The 26,426-nt window shown below is 46.2% G+C and overlaps 1 protein-coding gene across 1 annotated transcript in view; it reads right to left on the bottom strand.

The window, feature by feature from the left end:
• Positions 1 to 22,702: 22,702 nt before the first annotated feature.
• The window catches only part of ZNF532 (zinc finger protein 532), a 115,124-nt gene continuing 111,400 nt past the window's right edge, over positions 22,703 to 26,426 (bottom strand). The window contains 1 exon segment of the mRNA XM_070452448.1: positions 22,703 to 25,275. Within this exon segment, the coding sequence (XP_070308549.1) occupies positions 24,781 to 25,275 (495 nt within the window). The 3' untranslated portion in view covers positions 22,703 to 24,780.

Genomic DNA, 26,426 nt, shown 5'->3' on the forward strand with positions numbered 1-26,426 from the left:
GCTGTGTTCCAGAGTGACTGCCCCAGACTACATCCTCAGGAATGCTGAGTCCAACTTTCCCATGTTTGGTGGTTGATAGATATAAAATGATACCCAATTGCTTAGATTTTTGTTTCTCAAAGACCCTGATGCTGGGAGGGATTTGGGGCAGGAGGAGAAGGGGACGACAGAGGATGAGATGGCTGGATGGCATCACCGACTCGATGGACATGCGTTTGAGTAAACTCCGGGAGTTGGTGATGCACAGGGAGGCCTGGCGTGCTGCAGTCCACAGGGTCACAAAGAGTCGGACATGACTGAGCAACTGAACTGAACTGAATTACAAATAAGTCAGGATATTTTTATTCAAAATATCTAAGCCATTTCAGTTTTCTCTTCTGTAAAGTACCTGTTTATATCCTTTGCCCATTTCTTAATGAATTTTCTTTTTTTTGATTTGTAAGAGCTCCTAATTATTCTGTATATTGGTCCTTGTCTACCTGTGTCATCAAAAATACCCTCAGTTATCTGGGAGTTTTTTTAATCTATAATGTCCTTTATTTGACAGAAATCCATGCTTTTGAGACCGTAATTTTTGTTCTAGTCTTGAACAGCCTTTGTTCTAGCCAAGACTGATGACATAATTTGCAGGGCTAATACAAAATGAAAATATAGGGCCTCTTGTTTAAAAATTAATTAGCATTTCAAGATGGTGACAGAAAAGCACATGAAAGAAAGCATGGGGCCTTTAAATGTGGGTCCTGTGTGACTGCAAAGGTCTCACGTCTACGAAGCCAGTCCTGTTTCTAATACCAGAACCATATGGTTTTTATTATTTCGGATTTGAAGTTTATTGAGTATTAAGCCTTTAGTCATCTTTGCAAAGTTGAGCCAGTTAATGTTTATGAACTGCTAGTCATTCATACAAATTTCAGAAAATTCATGTTCAGAAAAATTCAGAAAATTTTTAGAAATTTTTAAAATTTAAAAATTAAAAAAATTAAATTTAAAAAATTAAAATTAAATTAAAATTAAATTTTTTTTAATTTAAAAATTTCAGGAAAAAATTGAGTTCTTCAAAACATCCAACTAGAATATGGATTGAAATTGCTTCAGATTTATAGGTTATATGGGGGAAACTGACATCATTTTTGTATCAAGCTATCACTGGACGTCATGCAATTTACTGAAATCATCTTTTGTGTCCTTATTTATAATTTTATATTTTTCCATGATAACCTTAAAACAGATTACAGGGACTCTCCCTGGTGGTCCAGTGGTTAAGGCTCCACGCTTTCACTGCAGGGGCCATGGGTTCAGTCCCTGGTAGGGGAACTAAGATCCCACAGGCCGAGCTGCACGGCCAAAAAAAAAAAACAGTTTACATAAACATTCCTAGATAGTGTATAGTTTGCTCTGTTTTCCTTGGTGTTTTAATTTCAATTATAGTTTCCAACTGATTGTTGCTTGTGTGGAAAAATGCTATCGATTTTTGTTTGTAATTTGTTCTGGTACCTGGAGATTTTGTTGAACTTTCTCAATAGTTCTATGGCCTTATTTCTTTCTCTCTAATCGTTGGACCACTTTTTCCCCCTCTTTTCTAGTTCGGGAATCAAAGTTATAGTCAAATTTATAAAGAGAGTTGGGCAGCTTTCACACTTTTTATTTTCTGGAAGAACTATCACTTCCCAGGTGGCGCTAGTGGTAAAGAACCCGCCTGCCAATGCAGGAGACGTAAGAGACGTGGGTTCAGTCCCTGGGTGGGGAAGATCCCCTGGAGGAGGGCATGGCACCCCACTCCAGTTTCTCGCCTGGAGAATCCCATGGACAGAGAAGCCTGGTGGGCTACAGCCCCTAAGGTCAGAAAGAGTCAGACACTACCGAATCGACTTGACACACCACACATAATTATAACTGGTTGCTAAGGGTTATGATGGTGGCGGAGGGGAGTTAGTGATGGTGGAGGGAGGGGGCTGCATATGTCTACAAAGTGGTAACAAGAGGTAGATCCTTGTGGTGATGAATAGCTCTGTGTCTTGATTGTGGTATGAGTTACACAAACCTACACATGTGCTAAAATGACACAGAACTATACATACACATTGTACCAATGTCAACTTCTGAGGCACAGGGAGGTCAAGTCACTTGCCCAGAGTCACATCATGAAGTGACAGGACAGTGAGAAATCTGAAGCGCAGAGATGGTAAGTAGTATAGACTGCAATACAAATCTACTTCTTTTTAATTGCTAGCAAGAATCAGAGCTGAGTATTCAAACTAGCGAAAAAGAATTACAGCTGTGTGTTCAAATTCATTTTAATCTTAACCTATGCCTTTTTGCCCTCTAAAATACACAAAAAGACCCTGTTTTGGTTGTCGGTTCTTATCTGTAACTAAAGATACTGATCTTCCTTAGAATGAGTGGGGAGAAAACCCCAAATACCGTTGGGCAAATTACACAGCTCCTCTGGCATTTCTGTCTCTGTTTCTGCTAATAACTGGGCTCCTGAGATTTAATGCAGAAATCATGCTGAAGGAACTGCATTGTGCTCACGTGAGTGCTTTTTAAGAAAGCAGTGTGTTGTTTTGAAGACCTGCTGGCCATAACTGGGAAGGTGGTCCCTGCTGAGCTGACGAAGGCAACCTGACCGTCCCCGTGACCCCTCCAGACAGGTCCTGCTGCGCGGGCCGCTGGGGCTCAGCCGTGGGTGTCTGGTGTCGCTGGCCTCCCTTTTGTGGTTCTGGGTTATCGCTGGAATGAGTATAACTGACTCTTCCCTTTTCCCTCCTGTGGGCATGACTCTCCTGACCTCTGACCACACTCAGCACCTTAGAGCCGGTGCCCACAGTCACTTACAGCCAGTGATCATCTTTTAAGCTAAAGTGCCCGAATCACAAGACTGACCATGTCCCTCCCCTCCTTACAACACCTCCAAGGCACCTTGAACAAAAGCTAAAAGGTAACTGTCAAGGGAGAGGATGTATCTACTGTATTAATAACGTGGATAAAGAATTGTATTCAGAAAAAAAAATTTGTATTCAGGACCTCCATGGTGGTCCAGTGGGCGAAAAATCCGCATGTCAATGCAGGGGACACAGGTTCAACCCCTGGTTCGAGAAGACTGCACGTGGCAAGGAGCAGCTAAGCCCATGTGTCACCACTGAGCCCACACGCCTTAGAGCCGGGCTCCCCGACAAGAGAAGCAGCTGCAAGGGAAGGCCTTGCACCGCAGCTGGAGAAAGCCAGCTCGCAGTAACAGAGACCACCCCGCTCAGCCAAAACTAATAAATAAAATTATAGATTTAGAAAAGAATTGTATTCAGATCATATAGGAACCTTAGAAATCGGTGATTTTTTAAAAGTAAAAGTGACTGATTGAAAATCTGCTAAGGAAATGAACAGGCAACTCTCGGAGAAGGAAATCCAAGTGACCGATGATTATGAGTATCGCATATTATTTAACCAATGGAGTGTATAAACAATAAAATATGACCAGAAATTTTAAAATCAGTACCTTAAAAAACTCTTCACACGTATTTCATAATCTTGAGCAGGAGTTGGTAAACTATGGCCCTGCCTATTTTTATACGTGATTTTATTGCAATACAGCCATCTCGTCTGTTTATGTACTATCAACGCTGCTTTGTTAATGCAGACAAAATTGAATAGTTGCAACAGAGACTGGATGGCCCACAGAGCCAAAATATTTACCATCTGCTTCTTTAGAGAAAAACCTGGCACATCTCTTATCCAGAGCCAGGATTCTCAATCCCGGGCAGACATTAGAATCACCTGGAGCAACTTTTTAAAATATGCTAAGGCCCAGGCTTCATCCTCAGAAAGAGTGACTTAATCAGTCAGGGGAGAGGCGTGGGCATTAATTGTATTTTCAAAAGGTCCCAGGATATAATTTTTTTTGCATCTTATTTGACATTGCTCCATTTAGTTAATAGCTTTTTTCCCTTTTTTTTGTTTTTTTAATTATCAATGATTGTAATTGTACAATATCGAGAAGTACAGGACAAAATACAATTACTGGAGGGCAATTGTATTTGCAAATTATGTTGCATTAGCCGGGTCACTGTTGGTAAATAAAAGTCATAACAGACCTAAAAAAAAAAAAAGCTCCCAGGAGATGCTCTGTGCAGTCAGGCCTGATTGCGATGCTCTTTAGATCAGTTCCAGACTTGAGCTCAGTTTAAAAGGCCTTTCGTGACCAGACCTGCTTCTCCAGGCTCATTGTCCCACACCCACGCCTGTTTCCTCTGCTACATTATACAGGAGGCACCAGGCCCGCACTTGTCTGTCTTTCTGCCTGGAATGTCCCTCCTTCCTGTCTGCCCCTCAAACGCTGAATCATCCTGTGAGTCTGGGCTGGGGGATGGTCCGCTCCAGGAAGCGGCCCAGACTCTTGCTTAGTCCATCACGCTAGAAGGCCTGTCACCGCTGGCTGTCTCCCCTGTGACAGAGGGGCCGTGCCTTCTTCCGTGGATGTTTCAGACCAAGAGGTCAATAACATTCACTGGATTAATTGCCTTAAATTTTGAAAAACATAAGTTCAAATGCCCCAAATCCAGCTCCACAAATGTAAGTTCTTCTCTGTGTCAAGAATAAAACTGGATGTACTTATTAGAAATGCAAGTGTGCGTGCTCAGTCATGTCGGGCTCTGCAACCCCATGGACTATAGCCCACCAGGCTCCTCTGTCCATGGGGTTTTCCAAGGAAAAACACTGGAGTGGGTTGTCATTTACTTCTCCAGGGGATCTCCCTGACCCAGCGATTAAACCTGCATCTCCTGTGTCTCCTGCCTTGCAGGTGGATTCCTTACCACTTAAGCCATCTGGGAAGACCCTTATTAGAAATAGACTGCATAGTTTCCAAATTCCCTTCTTCATCACTAAGTATCCCAAACCCGGTAGCCTAAAGCTCAAGGATCTGGAGCTTAAGAGCCTGTCTTGACCCTTGGATGAGTCCCTGAAGGACAGAGAGAGAGAGAGAGATACCCAATTCTTCATTTGAGCAGATTAAACTCTACTTTTCTTTCCAATTGGTGTTTTGTTTCGTAAATGGAGTGGATTTATGGTTTTCTCGCTGAGGTTATTTTGCATGCTGTGGACATTTCCCATTAGATTTACTTCCTTTCTGATTATGAATTCGAATGGACAGCTTTTCCTTTTCCTGCCTTACCCTTGATTAGTTTCTGTCAAGATCTTGAGAGGCCAGGCCAGGAGCCCCCATCCAGATCTCAATACACTGTGATTTTCATGGGAGGGAGGGATAGAATAAACTAATGATTAATTCCACCTGCTACTTCAGATCACATGGCGGTTGTTCCAAGTTTTCATTTCCAAAAGATTAAAAACAATTCTGCTGAGCTAATTGGCAGACACGTTTTCTTTCTTGGTGATATGTGGATATTAAAATGCAGAATTGATCAATTTGTGGCTTTAAATGGAGGAAAGAAAGAACTTGGTCAATGATCTTACATTTTAAAATACAAATGCACCTATATATATGAGGAAGGTGAAGGCAGCAGAAGCTTCTAGAATGCTTAGTCACACACAAATCCTGAAAGCATGACTCATCTTCAGCATTTACAGAAAATATTTATTAAGCACCTACTAGATGACTGTGTTACACTGGAGATTTTTAAAACTAGAACTGAATAGTCCTTGCTCTGTGACTGATGCACATAAAATGCTAAGCGTCAGTGGTCAGGGATCTCCTTGCGGATAATAGATATGAGTGTGCTATCAATTTGATATCCAAGTTTCTGAATCAGGCTCTTTGCAAAAGTCTCCTGGCAGTCCACCTTGTGTCTGAGCAACTATTAAACTCGGACTTCAACAATGAGAATAGTATGTATATTAGTTTCCTGTGACTGCTGTTACAAATTATCACAAACTTGGTGGCTTAAAACCACAGAAACTGGGTCTTCCCTGGTGGTCTAGTGGTTAAGAATCTGCCTGGTGCAATGCAGGAGAACTGGGTTTGATCCCTGATTTGGGAAGCTCCCCCTGGAGAAGGGAATGGCTGCCCACTCCAGTATTCTTGCCTGGAGTGTTCCATGGGCAGAGGAGCCTGGTGGGCTACAGTCTGTGAGGTCGAGAACAGTCAGACACGACTGAGCCACTAACACTTCTCACTTGCAAAGTAGGGGGTGCGGGTTTGATCCCTAGCCAGGGAATTAAGATCCCACATTCTCAGGAGCAACTAAGCCCGCACACGGCAGCTGCTGAGCCCCAGGGCCACAACTAGAGCGTCCCTGCCCTGTAACGAAACAGCTTGCATGATGCAACAGAGATCCTGTGTGCCCCAACTAAGACCCAACACAGCCAAATGAATAATAAATACATAAGTGAATACTTTTTAAAAGACACAGAAATTTATTCTCTCACATCTTTGGAGGCCAGAGGTCCAAAATCAGTATCACTGAGCCCAAATCACCGTGTCAGTAGGGCTGTGCGCCTTCTGGACGCCTCAGGGGAGAATCCATCAGCCTTTGCCTCTTCCAGCCTCCGGTGGCTGCCAGCCTCCCTTGGCTTGCGGTCACGTCACTGCAATCTCTGCCTCTGTGGTCACATCGTCTCCTCCACGTCCGATCTCCCTCCTCTTCTTCCTCCCTCTTCTAAGGATCCTTGTGATTGCATTTAGGGTCCACCTGCATAAGCCAGGGTAACCTTCTCATCTCAAAGTCTTTGACATAAACATATCTGCAGATCCCTTGGACAGCAAGGAGATCCAACCAGTCCATCCTAAAGGAAATCAACCCTGAGTATTCATTGGAAGGACTGATGGTGAAGCTGAAGCTCCAATACTTTGACCACCTGATGCAAAGAACTGACTCACTGGGAAAAGACCCTGATGCTGGGAAAAACTGAAGGCAGGAGGAGAAGGGGACGACAGAGGATGAGATGGTGGGATGGCATCACCAACTCAATGAATATGAGTTTGAGCAAGCTCCGGGAGATGGTGAAGGACAGGGAAGTCTGGCGTGCTGCAGTCCATGGGGTCACAAAGAGTTGGACACGACTGAGCCACTGAGCCCCAGCAACGTGTTTCCACAGAAGGGAATATTCACAGGTCCCAGGGGTTAGAATGAGAGGTCTTTGGCGATCTAGGTCTCAGCCTACCACAACACGGATGTGGAAAATCCAGTTAACCCAGAAATGTCAGTGAAGCCCACTCTGTCGCCCTTTATATATTATGAGCTTTTCTTGGTTTCAGCATCTTTTCTGACCCTAGCTTCAGCACCGGTGGAGGGGGTGGCCTTGAATAAAATGCACTCCAGACTGACAGCCATATGGGAAAAGAGGCAGTGTTCTGAGAATTTAAATCGAGTAGATGGTCAGTCTTCCACTGAGGACCAGAGATCAAATGCAAGGCTGGGGCCATAACTGGCTAACCAAGTGAGTGCCACCTGTGGACCGCCCTCCGTGGACAGGCCTCGATTTTAAGGAGAGGATGAGACACACAGACAGGAAATAATCACTCCAAGAGATAAATGATGAAGCCAAAGGGAGTGGGTGATCAGTCAGAGTAGGAAGTTCAGCAACACAACCATCAGAGTGGGCTGAGGACTGAGGACTGGGGAGAAGGGACTTGAAGGGTTAAGAGAGTTTTATAGCAAAAGTAGCTGCTTGGGGAAGATTTCGAGGATGTGAGGAGGTTGGAGAAAACAGGAAATGAAAAACCCTGCCGGCTGCCCAGGAACCAGAAGCCTGCCTCCGTCCGGCTCCTTGTTTCCCAGAGGAACAAAGTGCAGGGAAATGCAGACGTTATGTGAAAACATCGGGGCCTCGATATGCTGAGCAGTTTTAATTCCATATAAATCGGCTCCCCCTGAAAGGCCTCCCCTGCAGAGAGGGCTGCAAATGGGTCTGCTTGGGCTCCATGGAGTGGCCGTGGGTGGCCTGGGACATCGCAAGGAAAATGAGTTCCAGGACCTACCTGAGACTGCTTGCTTTCCTTTTTTATTTTCATCTCAGATAATAAACACACAGTTTTTTATTCTGGAGGGTGGTTGGTTTTGAGAGGCCATAACTCTCCGTATTTGTTTCCTACAGCTGTGTTAACAAATACCACTAACCGGGTGGCCTGACCCAGGAGAAGCTTTTTGTCCTGTGGTTCTGGAGACTAGAAGTCCGAAATCAAGGGGTCAGGAGGGTTTGTTCCTTCTAGAGCCTCCAGAGGAGAAGCTGCCAGCAGCAGTCCTTAGAGACCCTTGGCTTTTAAACACACCCCTTCCTTCTCTGCCTTAGTCGTTAGGCAGCATTTCTCCCTGGGTGTCTGTGTCTGTGTGTATGTTTCACTTTATTTTTTGGCCACACCACACGACATGTGGGATCTTAGCTCCCCAACCAGGGGTCAAATCTGTGCTTCCATGCAATGGAAGCATGGAACCCTAAGTGCTAGACCACCAGGGAATTCCTGTATTTCCCTCTTATAAGGACATGAGTCATTGGATTTGGACCCTCCCTAATGTGAAGAGCCGACTCATTGGAAAAGACCCTGATGCTGGGAAAGATTGAGGGCAGGAGGAGAAGGGAGTGACAGGATGAGACGGTTGGATGGCGTCATTGACTCAATAGGACATGAGTTTGAGCAAACTCCAGGAGATGGTGAAGGACAGAGAAGCCTGGCGTGCTGCAGTCCATGGGGTCGCAAGGAGTCGGCTTCAACTGGGTGACGGAACAATAATCCAGCACAACCCCATCATAACTTGATCACATCCGTAAAGAACCTGTTTCCAAATAGGATCATAGACCACAGTGCCAGGACTTGGGGTTTCAACATATCTTTTTGGAGGATACAATTCAACGTGCAACACTCTCCAAGTGGGGATTCTAATCCAAGCCAAGGGTACTACCAAGTAGCTTGTGAGACGTGGTAGCGGAAGCTACGGGCCTGGAAAGTGGGCTCGGGGAAAGTACAACAAGATTACAGAGAGATGGGATCCCAGGGGGGTGGAAATTGGAGAACACTATGAGCCATGGAAAGACCTGCAGGAATAACTGATCGGGTGCCTGGTAGGACCAAAGACACATAACATGCTTCAGAGTGTCCTTTCAACGGTGTTTCTATTGTGTGTTCTGGCCATCTGCTCGTTATCTGCTCTTTAAATTATTTACTAAAACATTTATACCAAGTGCCAACACAGAAGAGCATAAACCCTTCTTAGTTTCCAGGTGAAGAGAGGAAAGATGGAAGAGGCTAAGATATTCAGACAGGAGACGTCAAATCATTATTCTAGAACATATATAATAAAGCCTAAGGCAGGAAGTTCCCAGATTAGAATGATTGAAAAGGGTATATGGACATATAGATATAACTCTATCTCCATATATATTTTATAAGGATCACATATTCACTAAGGGCTTCCTAGGTGGCTCAGTGGTAAAGAATCCGCCTGCCAATGCAGGAGAAGCAGTGTTTGATCGCTGTGTCAGGAAGATCCCCTGGAGAAGAAATGGCAACCCACTCCAGTTTTCTTGCCTGGGAGATCCCATGGACAGAGGAGCCTGGTGGACTACAGTCTATGCAGTCACAAAAGAGTCAAACATGGCTTAGAGACTAAACAAATTCACCATTTTGTATTAAAATCTAATTTTAGAAACACAGCAAGGAAAACAAGTAGGTGTGGGGGTGGAGAACCAAAAGTGGTGATAGAACAAAAGGGAAGGAAAAACAGGAAGAAATGTGGTCCAGTGGCTGAGACTCTGAGCTCCCAATGCCGCAGAACCACGTTTGATCCCTGGTCAGGGAACCAAATCCCATAGGCCACAGCTAAGATCTGGCACAGCCAAATAAATATTAAAAATAAAATAAAGTGTGTCTCATTAAAAACGTAAATATCATTTAAAAAATAATAATACTCCTTGTTATAAATTCCACACATAGCCAATGGATGCTCACAGAATGTTTCAGTAATTTTTGCCAAATTCTCGTTTTCTGTTGCCAACCTATGATTTTGCCTATGACACCAACGAGTGTCATCCCCACATAAACGGTGGGTGATATTTTTGTCCATCTTCATGAGTAATACGAATGTGAAGCCAGGAAGATACACCAGAACTTCACCCGTTTGTCCAGGATGTGAGCCATGTTTCTGCTGAATGAGTTTTGGGTGCTATTTACAATTCGAAGGCTATAGACATAACACACAGTTTAAGTTTTCATTTGTAACATGTTCTCCATTGACTTCTGAAGTCTAGACAGTCAGCAACACATGTCCTGACCCGCAGGGACTGCTGACTTGGGCGGTAAATATACTTCCACCGCTGACTTCAAGCCCCCAGCCTGCCGCCCCGGAGCTTGAGCTCAGAGGCAGATGGGCAGCCACACAGCCGTACATTTCCACCACACAGACTCGTTCCGGAGTACAGATGACGGGGACTTCCCTGGGGGTCCAGGGGCTAAGACTCCCCACTCCCAGTGCAGGAGGCCTGGGCTTGATCCCTGGTCAGGAAACAAAATCCCACAAGCCGCAACTAAAGGTCCCGTGTGCCTCAATGAATGAGTGAAGATCCCGCATGCTGCAGCTGAGACCTGGCGCAGCCAAATAAACAACATAAATTAAAAATAAAAAAACTTTTTAAGAGTACAGATGATGGCCAAATGCAGTAGGACCATTAGGAAGTGATGAATTTTGAGTATTCACTCCTTTTGTTCTTAACATACTCCGCTGCTGCTGCTAAGTCGCTTCAGTCGTGTCCGACTCTGTGCAACCCCATAGACGGCAGCCCACCAGGCTCCCCCGTCCCTGGATTCTCCAGGCAAGAACGTTGCAGTGGGTTGCCATTTCCCTCTCTACCATTCTAACATTCTCTACCCAATTGTTAATTTATGTGATTTAACCCTTAAAAGTCCCCTGTGCTGGACATTCAGCTTAAACACTTGACCTCAGCCGGAGCAGACTCCTGAGTGGAGAAATCAGAACATTTTTAAGCTGCTGCAGATCCTCACACTTTGAGAAGCACAAGCTCTCCACTTCATGGGTGAGAAAACTCGTTTAGCCAAGTGCCACGGCTTGGCTGGGCCAAGCACACGGCTGGTTCTTGGCCTTTAGGACAAGCGCCCAGGTGCCAGGCCTGCCCGCCCAGCAGTGTCTGTGGATCGAAGCTTGTTTCTAAAATGGGGTTCTGTTTACAAGGACAGGACAGCGAGGAGAGGAGAGGGTGGGAAGGTGCGGGCAGAGAGAGGTGGAGAGAGAAAGGTGAGGAGGGAGAAGGCAGATCCCTGTAAGGAAGGACGATCCTTGAGTTACAGGCAGGTTTTAAGAAGGAAGATAGTTGACACCACCGTGGTCAAGGGGAAAGAAAATGGAGAAAGAAATGACTAGTCAGTAGAAAAGATGCTAGAGATCTTTGAGGCCGCAATTTTCATGTAAGTGATTGAATGTAGATTACTGTGGATTGTGGAGTATAAAAGTAAAACAAGAGCTTCCCTGGTGGTCCAGTGGTCAAGAATCCACCTTGAAATGCAAGAGACACCGGTTCAGTCTCTGGCCTGGGAGGACCCCGCATTGCCTCGGATCAGCTAACCCTGGGAGCCGCAGCTACTAAGCCAGCTCTCTAAAGCTGCAGCTAATGAGCCTGCCACCGAAACTGCTGCAGCCTGCGGCCTGGGGCCACGCCCCACGACAGAAGGAGCCCCATGGTGAGAGGAAACCAGAGAAAGCCCGAAGACAGCGACAAAAACCCAGGGCGGCCAGAAATAGACAGACAAATAAATACACAAAAAATCAGGAGCGGAGGGGCCAGCATGCCGGCCTGAGGACTTCAGCAGACAGGGGCCCAGAGGGCTGCCAAAGGGAAGCCTTCGAAGAGTGATGGGTGGGCTCTGTTCCCTTTAGTGGAGAAGGATGGTGGGAAGGACGCGCGGGAAACCGCGTTTTAGAGTCGTCCTCCTGGGCACTTCCTTCCCATAAGCTCCACACCCTCTAATCCAGCCTCCTCTGCCAGACCAAGTGCCTGTCTCAGGCTGTGATACCAAGCTCTCTCCTGTTCCAGAGCAGCAACGACACCGATTCCCTTCTGCAAAAACAACCACGTCTGCCTGAATATCACGCACCCTCTCCCTCCACTTAATTCCTCAGAGCCCACCCATTATCAGAGGTTCTGCTGCTGTCCTCTCTGTGTTTTGGATTGGGGATGGCGTTTTAAAACATTACTATGCAACATTTAATATCTTAAAAAGGCACAGAGAAAAAAAAAGAACACCTGTGTTGCAGTCGCCCAGCTTAAAAAGCACAACTTGGCCCTGATGGATCCCCAACGCACATCGCTAAGCTCACCATCCCCCTGCAAGGCAACCTTTGACCGCATTTGGAGGTTATCATTCTTGTGCATTTCTTTCCATTTGTACTAGGTACGTATGCCCCCCAAAGCAATAGAGCACCTTAACTTGCATTTTTGAAACTTTACCTACTATATATATATATATATTCTTCCACAGCTTTTTTCCTTGATGTTACTTCTGCATATTCCCTTCATATTGATACCTGTGTTTCTGTTTCGTTCTTTTTTTTTTTTTTTTTTTTGCTGATGACTATTTTGGTCTTGTTTCTCTGGTTGCTGTTTATCTTGGGCAGTAATTGAAAATGCAGGCTTGGGAATCATGTGACCTGGTTTCAAATCCTATCTGCATCACTTATTTTGGCAAGATGCTTTGCATCTTTGTGGTTCACTTATAAAACAGAGGTGAAAATAATGCCCTCCCCATGGGTGGGGAAGGGCATTAGGACTAAACGAGAGACAACTCTTGTACTGGGCTGGGAGCAGCACCCGCCATGCAAACATACTCTCTAAATACTGACTTTCATTAGTTTGCCATTCACATGACTGTCCGGAAAACCACGCTGAGAACAAAGGTCAGAACCGCGTTCTGTGCTCAAAAATCTCAGACAACACATCAAAGCAACGACGTCAAGGGCTTGGGGGATGCATTAGAACGAAACTCAGTTACAACACCAGACAGTAGCATTGATCTATTGAGTTAACTAATGGTCATCTACCCCCTTTTATATACATCAGTCAGTTCTTTCTTGGACCGTTCAACTTTGGGACAATTCTATAACTAAAAAAAAATAATAATATGCTTGTAATTTCCACGTGCCTACAGATGGAGCATCGTAGGTGCCTGACTAGAGTAACTTACAAGACAATAAAGCACCAACAAGGCCGTGACTGATGACGACAATCCCCACCACCACGTCTCCAGGACTCATTGCACCCTGCTGGGTTTTCTTGGCCAGCTTATCTGGCCTATGTTCGTCAGAATGTTCCCTGTCAACATCACCAAGTATTACAGCAGAACATAATCAATTCCAAAATAAGACTTGAAGATGGTTATTGAATCTGTTGGATTCATATTACCCTATCATTTCATTAATGACGAGACCATATAATTTGAAGTAATTGCTTGAAGTCATGTGCTGTTTTGAATTACTCAATATTAGATCAAACTTCTGTTTATCTTTACAATGTATATTATGTTCCTAAGGGATTTCCCAATACAAAGTAAATTATTCATGTGCTACATGGAAATGAAAATTGCTGTGAGAGTGTTTCTGGCTTTGGAAAAAGTGAGCTTTTACATTTTTCCTCCTTAGCAGTTTACATCAGCATCAAAAATGAATCATTCTTCTGGAGGGGTCATCCCACTGAAAATGAATCATTCTTCTGGAGGGGTCATCCCACTGAAAATGAATCATTCTTCTGGAGGGGTCATCCCACTGAAAATGAATCTGATTTCTTGACCCCTTCTGGCAGGGATGTATATGTCTCTTTAGCTGTGAAAATCATTCTGGAAAACTAACAAAAAATAAAATTACTGCAGCCTGCCATCCATCCATATTGCATGCAAAGAAGTCTGGCCACAATCAAACTTATTTTATACAATTTGAGCCAATACATTCACCAAAATACTCCTCAGAATTTACCATCAAACATATAATGGGCAGACCTGTTTCCTAAACAGTGAAGCAATTCTTCATCAAAAGCAGACTAAATGTCTAGTTAAAGAATAAACCAAGCCATCTCATACAGCAGTGAAATGTTATCAACTTCAAAAATAGTAAACAGCATCATACAATTTACAAATAATCTTCACCTCATTAAGAAACGTCCTCATGAGATTCCTTCTGGCTGGAATTAATACCACACTCTCTAGTGCCTTCTGCAGTTAAAATTCCACCTCTCTTCTTGGTTCCTGGTGCAAATTATAAATTGAGTATCTCTTCTCTTTCCTATTTGGTCCTGGGTTTTTAATTCTCAAGAGTTTTTCTAGAACATCCCAAGCCCAAACCTGTCTGCCCCGTGTTCAGCTACCCAACGGGCCAGGAAAAAAACCTACTTACTTCTTAGAGCGTATTCTTTGGGCTCCACTGAATTCAAATCAGAAAGGAATTCTTCAACGTCCTGCATGCACTTGAGAGAAATATTTCTTGCAGGAAAACCAAAAGGCAATTGAAAAGAAAGCAGACAAAGCAGTAAAGTCAGGGCCATCTTTGGTGAAGACCTTAACCTGTCAGGATAAAATTTCCCTTAGACAAAACCTTGCATTTATGAAACACCAGGCTACAATGTGTTGGGGGGAAATGTGACATTCTCGCCCCTTAACGTGCAGAGACAAGCTGTGTCTCCTCCGCCACCTGCAAAGCGGCCGCGTCGCACACACCGTGGAAACCGATTTGTGCACGGCTTGTTACTGTTGAGTCAAACCGCGCTGTGGATGCGGGGCCGCGGGCCAGTTGGCTTCCTCTAGTTACGCAGATTAACGTTCCCAGGTAACAGGGACCAGACCAGACTGCCTCGCGTTAGATGCCTTGTGTGCATCTCTGGGTTTAACAGACAAACATACGGAGGGTGTGAGGTGGCCGGGTTGGGTTTTTATCCAAGAATGATTGTGAATCCGATCTGTAGAACGTTCAGGAAATGCTAAGCAAAGAAGGGCTTCTGCGTCATCATCTGGACATTTTCTGCATCCGTTAATAGGTTTGCCGGATTTGAAAGCCACAAGTGGGAGTGATGAACCTCCCCACGGAAACACCAGGTATTGCAGTAGGACAAATAAACACCCACTTCATCCCGGGGGGCTAAGGATGCGCAAATGATGGCACAAACGATGCTGGGAAAAGACCATGGTGACTGCGTTCATCTACCTTAAAAACACATGAAATGTGTGGATATAGATTTCTCATGGTATAGATATTTTCTTTCTAGGAAGCCTGTCCTTAAATAATAATCTCTCAAAGTGAAAGTCAGTCAGCCATGTCCAGCTCTTGGTGACCCCCTGGCCTGAAGCCCACCAGGCTCCTCTGTCCATGGGATCCTCCAGGCAAGAATACTAGAGTTGGTAGGAATTCCCTTCTCCAGGTGATCTTCCCAACCCAGGGATCGAACCTGTGTCTCAAGTCTCCTGCATTGTCAGACAGGCTCTTTACCACTAGCGCCACCTGGGAAGCCCGTCTGACCTATAGTAGACACTTAATAAACAGTGGCTATTGTGGTGATTTATTATTATTCTGTTATGGTTATTGACCTAAAGAAAAAAGATTCAGGAGCAGAAGCAGTTAAAGTGATACAGGGTGAATAGTTCCTTGAAAAAAATAGATCATTAGCTCCAAAAGGACAGTTTTGATATAGTGAAGAGTCTTCTAGTCAAAACCACCCAAAGATGAACTGGGCTCTTTCCAACGGTAGAGAGGTCTCTGCCCTTGGAGGTATCCAAATATTGACTGAGCACTAGATGAGGGTGTTATCAATGAGATTCAGTCATCAAATGGTCTTTTTAAAAATCCCCTTTAAGGTCTTCTCTGACCTTGAAACCCTCTGAGTCTACCTTCAAAATTATTTTCTGCTGTGAATACATTGATTGTTACTATGCACCAGAGAGACTGTTCTTAAACTGAAGTAGAAGCTGAAATGTCAGTGCTAAACAGGAAGGAGAACATCCAATCTGGAACTACACAGAGGAAGCAACAACTTGGACTGAAAAATGGACCTAATTTGGCACCAAAACCAGAGTTTAAGCTGTTCCCTTTCCCCATCTGTAAACGCATAAAAGCATATAATCAGCCTACTTCAGCTGTTTCCTAGTATTACATCAGAGCTCTCAAGCAATAAACATTAGTGTTAAAGCTATCAATTCCATGTGTGTCTCCTGTGCTCAACACTTTCAATGTTAAAAAATAAATAAAAGGCAAAGAAGGGGAGGGTTGAAAATACTGGAGGTTTAGGTAATTTGAATATTTAAGAATGATTAAGCAGAAAAATCTCTCAAGCCTGGATTTATTTCCACATCAGTTGTTGACATTGTATAGTCCTTGAAAATATGAAATTACCTTTTAGAATTCAGTGTAAAGTGTTCCATCTTTTGTCAATAGAGGGGAAAATCTAATGAGCAGAATACATACCCACATTTTAATCAGTAATAAAAACCACCTAAATAATCTTTTTAAATTCCACATAAATAAAAAAAGAGAATCTCACTTTTCAAGACCTTTATAATGTTTTTCCCAACTCTTAAGAAATAAAATTTTGACTAAAAGCTTCAAGGAGACTCAGCTGTTCTTTGAAGACGTTTTAAGCACCTGTTTTCCACAAGGCACCATGCTAGGCGTAAAAACAGGACACGAAAATAAAGAACGCCTTCCCTTCCTGAAAGCACGCCTCTGTCATTTCCCAAGGCGGCAGCTCTCACTGGCTGGTGCTGTTATTAACGGCGCTGCCATTGGATTCAAGAAGCTGACTCAATGGACATGAGTTTGGGTGGACTCCGGGAGTTGGTGATGGACAGGGAGGCTGGCATGCTGTGATTCATGGGGTTACAAAGAGTTGGACATGACTGAGTGACTGAACTGAACTGAACTGAATACTGGAGTTGACATGCATTCCCTTCTCCAGGGGATCTTCCTGACTCAGGGATTGAATCTGTGTCTCCTACATCCTCCAGGAAGGCCAAATCAACTAGACTTCTGTAGGATATTAAAAGAAAATAACTGACATTGTCGTGTTGCTGGGATAGTGCCTTACTAAGAGGGAAGGAAAAGCTTGAGCTTCAACATGTGCCACCATGAGCAGACCCTTGGGGCCAAGATTATCAGTGGTTCCTGGAAGGCAGACTGGTTCCCAGCTGGGCAGAGATGCCGAGCAACGTCCAGGTTCTTGTCTCCCAGATCTTGGTTCTCCCCTCTTCCTGACCAGCGAATGCAGTGCTCCGTGCGACTCTCCGTCTGCGACCACGACTATTGCCAGCGCTCCAGCACAGTGCGTGCATTTAAACTGTCCCCGTTTGTTGTATCACCGACTCCAGAGTCAAGGCAAGAGCACCATTTTGACCAAGTGCTGACCGTCCCATGCCTGAGGTTAGGCTTCTGGGGGTCAGGGAGGATGACCTTCTGGTTTCGGGAGTAGGAGGCAAGATCCATCTCTCAGAGATTCACACAATGGTAGATTCCCAAAAAGGAATCAGACACTGAACTGATGGAATCAAGATAAATGTCCATTACCCCTGCTTAGAGATCTCTCTTCTACCCTTTTCAGATGGGGTCGTTTCCTCTGACACAGGCAACTCTGCTTTCTCCTGACACATGTCAACTTCACACCATCCTCTCCAATCAGGGGCTCTATGCCTTCCTTGTTCTTAAAAAAAAAAAAAAAAAGATAATGTTTCTTCTCCAGAAATAGCAAACCCAATTAAACTTGACTTGAAGATCAGACAATTACTCTTGGGCTAAATCCTCCCTTTCTGGAACCTAGTTGTAAGTGTGATAGGGTGGACTCTAATTTTAGAGCTCCCCTAGGTAAAAATATCATCTTGCAAAGGACAGTGTTTAGAAACAAACTTGCCATGGGAGTGTAATTTACAATTATAACTAAGAAAAGCCCAAGGATAGCAGCTTACAATCAAATAGAAAAGCAAATTAAATAATCAGTTCCTTTAAATACCATGAAACAGACAGCGTTGCTTTTGGAGTCAAAACTAACCTCATAAGTTTAATTTGGAAACATGTTTTCTGGGAAATGCTCTTCTGTTTCCTGAAGTGAAAATAACCACTAGGGCAAGGGTATAATTCCAGGGTAAACCTGGTGAGAAAACTGGTACCAAAAGGTAGATGTCCACAGTGCCCAGTTCCAGCTGACAGCTTACCCACGGAGGGTAAACCGTGCGTGGTGCCGAGCACGCTCTCCTGACCTGTGATCCTGACCTTGTCCCCACCCCAGCGCCCATCTGGCAAGCGTCCTTCTGGTCCCGGTCTGTGCCCAGCTCACTGACGCCGCAGCACACGACCGGGTTTTCTTGTTTTCTGGCTTTTATTCGGTTTTCACCAGTGGGAGGGGCAGGCCAGAAATTGTTGAGTGTGAGAGGAAGCTTCTCTGGAATTTCTCTCCCGCCGCTCTTGCTTGGCTCTGACTATGGCTCTAGCTCTCTGTAACCCTTGACATCCTTTGTTCCAGCCCAGTATATAGTCTCTTCCTTAATTACAACAAAATTAAACCTTTTCTAGTGTATCATTTGTGTCCTGCTAGGACCCTAATTCATACAGGACCCCAATGCTAGACACCCCCGGGTCTCCCCTCCTAACAAAGGCAGCAAACATAAATGAACAGACTTCCAGCAAAACATAGGCCAAGGTGATGAAAATTTTATCACCCAGTGTGTTGAGTCTTTACTAAAATGTTCACCCAAAGCTACAGGGACTGTAGGGAGGGGAAATGGATGTCAAAAGAGAATGCTGTTACAGCAAAGACTGACAGTAGCCAAGTCTCAAATTCGACCTTACACACAGACCATGTGGATCGAGGCCAGGCTGTTCAGAATCAGTGCTTTGGGACTCATGCTGACTACAGAATTAACACCAGCTAGTCCAGAAGCTTCTAGCACCAGGAAGAGAGGCTCTTTGCAGAGAAATAAGCTCACATTTCATATCCCGAAGGTTTAAGATTAACTGTGTAGGAGTATGAGGTTCCTCACGGCAGAAAGAAACTCAAACAAGAAGTTTCAAGAATCCATTTAAGGACTTCCTTGGTGGTATAGTGGATAAAAACGCGCCTGCCAATGCGGGGGACATGGGTCTTATCCCTGGTCCAGGAAGATTCTGCACGCCGCCAAACAATCAAAGCCCTTGCACCACAAAACCACGGAGTGCTCACAGAGCTACTCGGTCCTCGCTCTTGAGCCACCGAGTCCTCGCTCTAGCGTCCCGAGCTGAAGCGACTGAGCGCAGCTGCAACTGCTGAAGCCCGTGCGCCTAGAGCCTGGGCTCGCCACGAGAGAAGCTCCCGCGGTAAGTCCATGCGCTGCAACCAAAAAAAAATAAGTAAATTTTAAAAAATAGTAATTCTGTAATGATTCTTAAAAAAAAACTCTATTTAAGCAAAGACTGAACTGTGCACCGGCAGAAGCCAAGATTTTAAGCTAAATCACTCCAGGTTCCTTATTTAGAAGATGTATGCTTAAAAAGGAAAAGCTAAAAAAAAAATAAAATAAAATAAATTAAAAAAAAAAAGGAAGAGCTATAATCTGGTATCCTTACAGCATCTCATTGGCTGTGTGTCTGTGTGTATGTGTGTGTGTTTAACTAAATGGCATAAATAACACCCACATTTGGTACACCCCTCTTTATTTTCCAGACCATTCTTTGTGATAAATAGGTTCCTTTAAGGCATATTTTATTTTATGAAGTTCTTTAAACACATTTTTCACCTTCCAAGAAGGCATTAAAAAAAAAAAGTGCTCATGGCATGATGGTTATGAAATATATAAACTTTTTCAGCCAAAGTTTTCAATAGGAAATTTCACTGGTCAAAGATCCTGGGATGGAACTCACTAGCCCACTGACGGCAGAGAGGCACCCATCAGCTTTGGGGTAGACCAGTTGTACTTTGGAATCTGTACTGCAGCAGGACTCAGGAATTTGAAGAAAATGTGTTTAGCAGGAAGCAGTTGTCTATGCCATGGATGCTAAACCTACATCATCCTTTGCTTCATTTTATGTTTTACCACCTTGCTGGCATTCTTCTTTATGTATTACTGTTACTCAATTATTGATAAAACTCACTCAAACACACACATTCATTCAAACAAAAACTAACCTTTAATGGTTATCTAATGTTCAAGTACCCTTCCCTATAAACAGCTCTTCATTTTGACGTCTATCTTTCTATTTAAGTAGTTCACACCTTGAAATAAATCTGTTTCTTTTCTGTTCATTAAAAAAATCCCTTAGGTCTGAACTTTCAGACATCTCTCCTCTGTAACCAGCAGCATGGAATTTATCTTTGTCCTCCTTCTGAAATGCTACCTACGACTGCAGCCTCCTTCCTCTACCCTGAGCTGAGTCCCCAGATCCACTGTGTTAGCACCGTAGCTACATCAATTTAAACTCTATTCCCGGGATGGTCACTGAGGCTGTGCCAATATTTTCAGTCTTCCTTCTGGGCACGAGGTGGAACCGCATTTTTCTGCCTCCTTGAAGTTAGTGAGGCGGGACGGTGTGACTGGCTTTGGTCGGTGAGTTGTGGAGACAGGCATCTGTTATTCTGGGCCTGAGCATCCAACTGCACTCACCTTATGCCACAACACCTAGCAGCTTTTTTTCCAAGTGGAGCCTTGGAGCAACATCTGGGCAAGAAATGTCTTATTGTAAGTCATTAAGATGAAAGGTTATGACCACAGCACACCCTAACTTAATACTGCTTGATACATTCTCCCACAATCCATCCTAGGCACTGCCACCAGTGGTGATCACTCCCCTGTCCAATAACTCATTCAATCAGAGTACAAACGCCCTGGATCGTCATTCAAGGCTTTTTACAACTTGGAACCCAGCCCACTCTGTCAGCCTCACCTCCTTTCCCCACCAACAAGGAAGTGGGATTCCTAAAAATTCGTGAAATATGCCCCAGTTTTCTGCCCCTTGGTCTATGTCATTTCTCAAATGCTCACGCTCATCACCACAGCCAGCACCTACAACTAATAAAAAGTGGGCAGAATTCACAAACCCCAGTGAGGATTTTTTTGCTCAGCATCCATCCTGTTAATCCAAATATTCGTGTCTTTCACTAATAGCTAGAAATTTTCCATTGGATATGGAAATGGCAAACCACTCCAGTATTGTTGCCTGGAGAATTCTGTAGACAGAGCCTGGCAGGCTATTAGTCCATGGGGTCACAAAAGAGTCGGGCACAACTTAGCAAGTAAACAAGAATTTTCCGTGCTGGCTCTCCCCAACTCTATTCCCCCTTTCTGGAACTATTAAACTCATTGTTGTTTAGTCGATCATGTCATCTCTGACTTTTTGTGACCCCATGGACTGTAGCCCACTAGGCTCTTCTGTCCATGGGATTTCCCAGGCAAGAATAGTGGAGTGGGTTGCTATTAACTCCTCCAGGAGATCTTCTCAACCCAGGGATGGAACCCACGTCTCCTGCACTAGCAGCGAGATTCTTTGCTGCTGAGCCACCAGGGAAGCCCATTAAACTTGCTTCTGTCATCTTTCCGGACTGCTGCCTCTTCCACCTATTTCATCTCCTTACCTCTGTGCTGCGCTCTCGGGGGTTTCTTCACAATCTATCTTCCATGTCATCAATTCCCTCTTCAGTCGAACCATCCAGGCTTCCTCCCAGGGCTAGGGCATTGGGTGCTGTTTTTCTTTTTTTTTTAAATAATTTTATCTTTGGCTGTCTTCATTGTGGCACAGGCTTTTCTTCAGTTGCAGTGTGAGGGCTTCTCTTGGTGCAGAGCATGGGCTCTAGGGCACTGGGCTTCGCAGCTGCGGCACAGAGGCTCAGGAGGCTCACGGGCTCAGATGCCCCACGGCACGCGGGGTCTCCCGGACCAGGGGGGTGTGGCTCACGGGCTCAGACGCCCCACGGCACGCGGGGTCTCCCCGACCAGGGGGGTGTGGCTCACGGGCTCAGACGCCCCACGGCATGCGGGGTCTCCCCGACCAGGGGGGTGTGGCTCACGGGCTCAGACGCCCCACGGCACGCGGGGTCTCCCCGACCAGGGGGGTGTGGCTCACGGGCTCAGACGCCCCACGGCACGCGGGGTCTCCCCGACCAGGGGGGTGTGGCTCACGGGCTCAGACGCCCCACGGCACGCGGGGTCTCCCCGACCAGGGGGGTGTGGCACACGGGCTCAGACGCCCCACGGCACGGGGGGTCTCCCCGACCAGGGGGGTGTGGCTCACGGGCTCAGACGCCCCACGGCAAACGGGGTCTCCCCGACCAGGGGGGTGTGGCACACGGGCTCAGACGCCCCACGGCACGCGGGGTCTCCCGGACCAGGGGGGTGTGGCTCACGGGCTCAGACGCCCCACGGCACGCGGGGTCTCCCGGACCAGGGGGGTGTGGCTCACGGGCTCAGACGCCCCACGGCACGCCGGGTCTCCCGGACCAGGGGGGTGTGGCACACGGGCTCAGACGCCCCACGGCACGTGGGGTCTCCCCGACCAGGGGTTGAACCCATGTCCCCCACCCTGGCAGGTGCTGTTGACCACGGAGCCACCGGGGAGACCCCGGGTGTTGCTTTTCTACTCTGGATTTCAGTTTCTTCATTGTGGGACCTCCGGGCATTTTAAAAAAAAGCTTTCTTCAATGCTCAACTAGGCCTTTAGTAGATGCCAATTTTGTATTACCAAGCATGTTTGGGTACTTGAGTAGCTAAGACTCCCAGGTTATAAAAGCCATAGCGCCACAAACAAAAATTCTAGTATTGTGTTTTGCAAATACTTTTTATTTGTTGAATAAAGGAGTATCTGTCGATATGTACATAAACAGAGAGAGCGAGCACTAGATTTAGAGCAAGAATATCTGGGTTCTAATATGCAAAGCCACTTGCCAGCTACGAGGGCTCAGGCCAAGAACTTAAATCTGAGCTCAGCTTCCTCGACTGTAAAACTAGGCTATTAGGACCTGTGCAGCCCACCACACAGGCTTATTGCAAGGTTCAAATACAGAAGTAAACACAAAGTGCTATGAACACAATGTAAGAGCGATACAAGGATAAACATAACAAGTAACAGCAGTGAGTTTCAAGCTCAGGAGCACCGAACCACACCCTTGAGTGTGCCCACACACTGATGGGAGTCGGTACAAAAGGGACAGAGACAGCTGATTGCCACTGAGAATGAGTATGCTGCCCTTACTAGCGGCAAGAATGCTGCAGTACCCCCGCAGCCCATCCCTGCAGTGAATCACTCCCTAAACTCCACGGAGATGTCAGAGACCCACCATCAAGAACGCTCTCACGAAAGCACGAGGACCAAACGTCCCAGGTTTATTTACATACGTGAAACATGTTTAATACAGTTAGGATGGGTGCGGTCAGTGCGTGACATCTGACAGCAGCGAGACCTCGAGGAACCAACACTGACTACAGCGTATCATGCAAGTATCTCTATATACACAGAATAATCTTTCTTTTTTAAAAAAAAGTACAAAACATGTTTAGGGATAAATACAAGATATAAAATGCAAAAGAAAACACGAAAACACAAAACCAAAAAAATATAACTCTCCCAGAGAACTATAAACATTTGGAAGGGACAGAGGAGTACCTTGGCTGCATTAAGAAAGCTGGACTACCCAATAGTAAAGGTACTTATTGAAATGGCTGAACTCAACTCAGGTGGCTCAGTGCGGAGGGGACGGCCGATGGCCACGCGCCGGCTGCCGCATCGGGAAGGTGGAAATTGTGCATCCCAGGCCTAAGTGCCGGGACCTTTGGCAGTAGCACCCAGAACAGGAAACGCCAACTCTTTAGACAGCAAAGGGTTAAGTCGACTGTGATTTTTTTTTTTTCCTTTTCCTGTCAAGAGCCAGAGAAATACTTGATATTTGTAGTTGTGTCATTAATAGTTAATAAATTACACGACAAAAACGTTGACTATATAAACCTACTGGTCTAACGTGTTTGTAACTTTTACAGTCTCCAGCCCTTTCTCCACTTCAGCTCCTTGTGCTCTGTTAGAAGCCAGCCTTGAAAATCGGCCCAGGAAGCTTCCCGCTTGCTCTTCCCCTTTAGGAGAGAGAGCTTTCTTCCCCACTCTGAGATGGAATCCATCCACGTCTTTCCTTCCTGGATGTCTGGCCCCCGCTGCCACCCCCTCGCTGGGACGGAAGCGCCCTGCAAGGCGGCTTCCAACACGCCGGGCCGGGAGGAGAGGCCACGGGCGAGCGCGGCCCTAGCGGAGCAGGCACGTTGAGGATAAGAGTGCTAAGACACTTAAAAGTCCCTAGTGTTTTTGAGACCTACAGTCACCTACGATTTATGTAGTGAATTCTAAAAATTAAAAACACTAAAAAAGGCCCTGTCGGAGCCTGTAATTAGTTAACCCATTCAAAACCGTGACGTACAAAATGGTTTATTGGAATTCAGGAACTGCCCCTGTTGCTAAGAACTCTGTTTTAAAGAAACGGTACAAAAAAGAAAAACTAACCCAAATAAAAAACAAATATATATATATATATATATTTAAAAAAAAAAGACAACCCAAGAACGAAACAAACAAAAATCTTCAAAACATTGTCCACTAAATACTGATACAAACATGTAACAAAGAGTATAAAATGTTATTCGTTTAAATATATACAAACTCTTTTCAACTCAAATACTGTTTTTAATACTTATGGAGGAGGAAGGGAGGAGGACAGCCAGGAGGCGGGGAGAAGGGGAGGAGGGAGATATATTGCAATAGCCTGGACAGTACTGTCAACTGTGATGCCGCGGCGGAACAAAAACGTCTCTCTGCTTCCAACGTGGACCGGCGTAGGGGGGTGCAGGTGGGGCGGCTACTTCTCCGCCGAGCTCACTCTTTTGGATTTGATGAAGGCCATGCCGTGGGTCCGCATGTGAGCGTTTAAGGCAGCTTCCGTCTCGAACGTCTTTGCGCACACTCTGCACGTTCGGTCCGGCACGGGGCCGTCGGCCGGCGCGTCCTCGGGCCCGGGCTGGCTCTCCGGCCGGCTCTCCTCGCCCGCCCCGTTCTGCTTGGCCGCCGGCTGCGGCTCCTTCAGCTTGTGGACGATGAAGAGGTGCCGCGACAGCGACACGTGCGACGTGTAGCAGAGGCCACACTCGCGGCACTGCTGGGAGGAGCCGTCCGACTTGTGCTGCGGGATGTGCTCGTGGAACTGCAGCAGGTTCTCGGTGGTGAAGCCGCACACGGCGCACTTGTGCACCTTGAACACGTTGATCTTCAGCTTCTTCAGGGGCTGCGTGATGGCCCCTCGGGGAGGGCGGAACTCTAACACGGGCTCCTCCAGCTTCCGCTTGGGACTGGGAGCCTGGGAGAGGAAGACAGACCGGTGATGCACGGACAGCCGCTGGTGGGCGCCGGGAGCTGGGGGTGTGGGCTCCTTACGGGGGTGTGGGCTCCTTACGGCCATGTGGCCCCCGCCCCGCCGGAGGGTCGCCCTTTCCCTCTGCCCCCACAAGGCGGGCTCAGCGCCAGGCTGAACGGGCGGCCTGCAGGGGCTGAGCAGGACAAACAGGCCCCCGCCCTCGGGGGATGCAGCGACAAACAGCGATGAGGGAGCCAGCCGAGCTTCACTCGACAGCCCGAGCTGGGAGGTCACACCAGGAAACGGGTCCCGCTGGGAGCCGGCCGCTGTAGCTGGGGATGGGAGGGAGGCAATGCGGCTGCGGCTGGGGCCGGGGGAAGGCGTGGATGCGGCCAGGGAGAGGCGGGGGCAGGCGGGCTGAGCATCTCCTGGCAGAGAGAGTGTCCAGACCTGCACCCTTACTGAAGGTCAGAGGAAGGGCCACCTGCGCTTCACTGGGGACAGTGAGGGCCCTTTCCTGCCCACTCAGCCTCCTCCTCCCCTGGAGCCCTCAAATCCCTCCCTTCCAGCTCTCCAGAATCCCAAGCCAGCTCTCCAGAATCCCAAGCCAATGGACACCTTCTCCATGACTATCCGGTTTCCACCTTGACCTAAAGCTGCCCCCTGCATGTACATTCTTAATTCCACCCCCACCCCATCACTTGAAGGGAAGGATTACAATTTAATGCGACACTAGTCTGACTTGTACTCTGATTTCAATGACTAACTCCTTGAAAGCACACACACGGGCTTTTCCCCAGGGAACATTCCAGACGCAGCACAGTGCCAAAGACAGCATGGGTCTCTGAAATGTCTGCTGAGCCACTGCCATACTCCAATAGCACTTGGCACAGGCGCTTTACACACAGGCTAACACCTGTGCTGTTGCCCGCTTCAAGTTCACTGTCCACTGATACAGCATGAACTTTTTATCTTAGCCCTTCATCATTACAAACAGAAGCTAAATGGAATCAATTTTGATTAGGTACCTCCTACAACCAATACATCAGCAATGCAAAGGAATCTAGATTCAAATAATTCCCTGGCTAAGACAACTTCCATGCGTCAACATAAAACTTTAATTTTTATTATGTAAGTAGACTGATCCCGAACTT

Source organism: Odocoileus virginianus, chromosome 22, assembly GCF_023699985.2.
Source record: "Odocoileus virginianus isolate 20LAN1187 ecotype Illinois chromosome 22, Ovbor_1.2, whole genome shotgun sequence".
In the NCBI taxonomy this organism is placed as follows: Eukaryota; Metazoa; Chordata; class Mammalia; order Artiodactyla; family Cervidae; genus Odocoileus; species Odocoileus virginianus.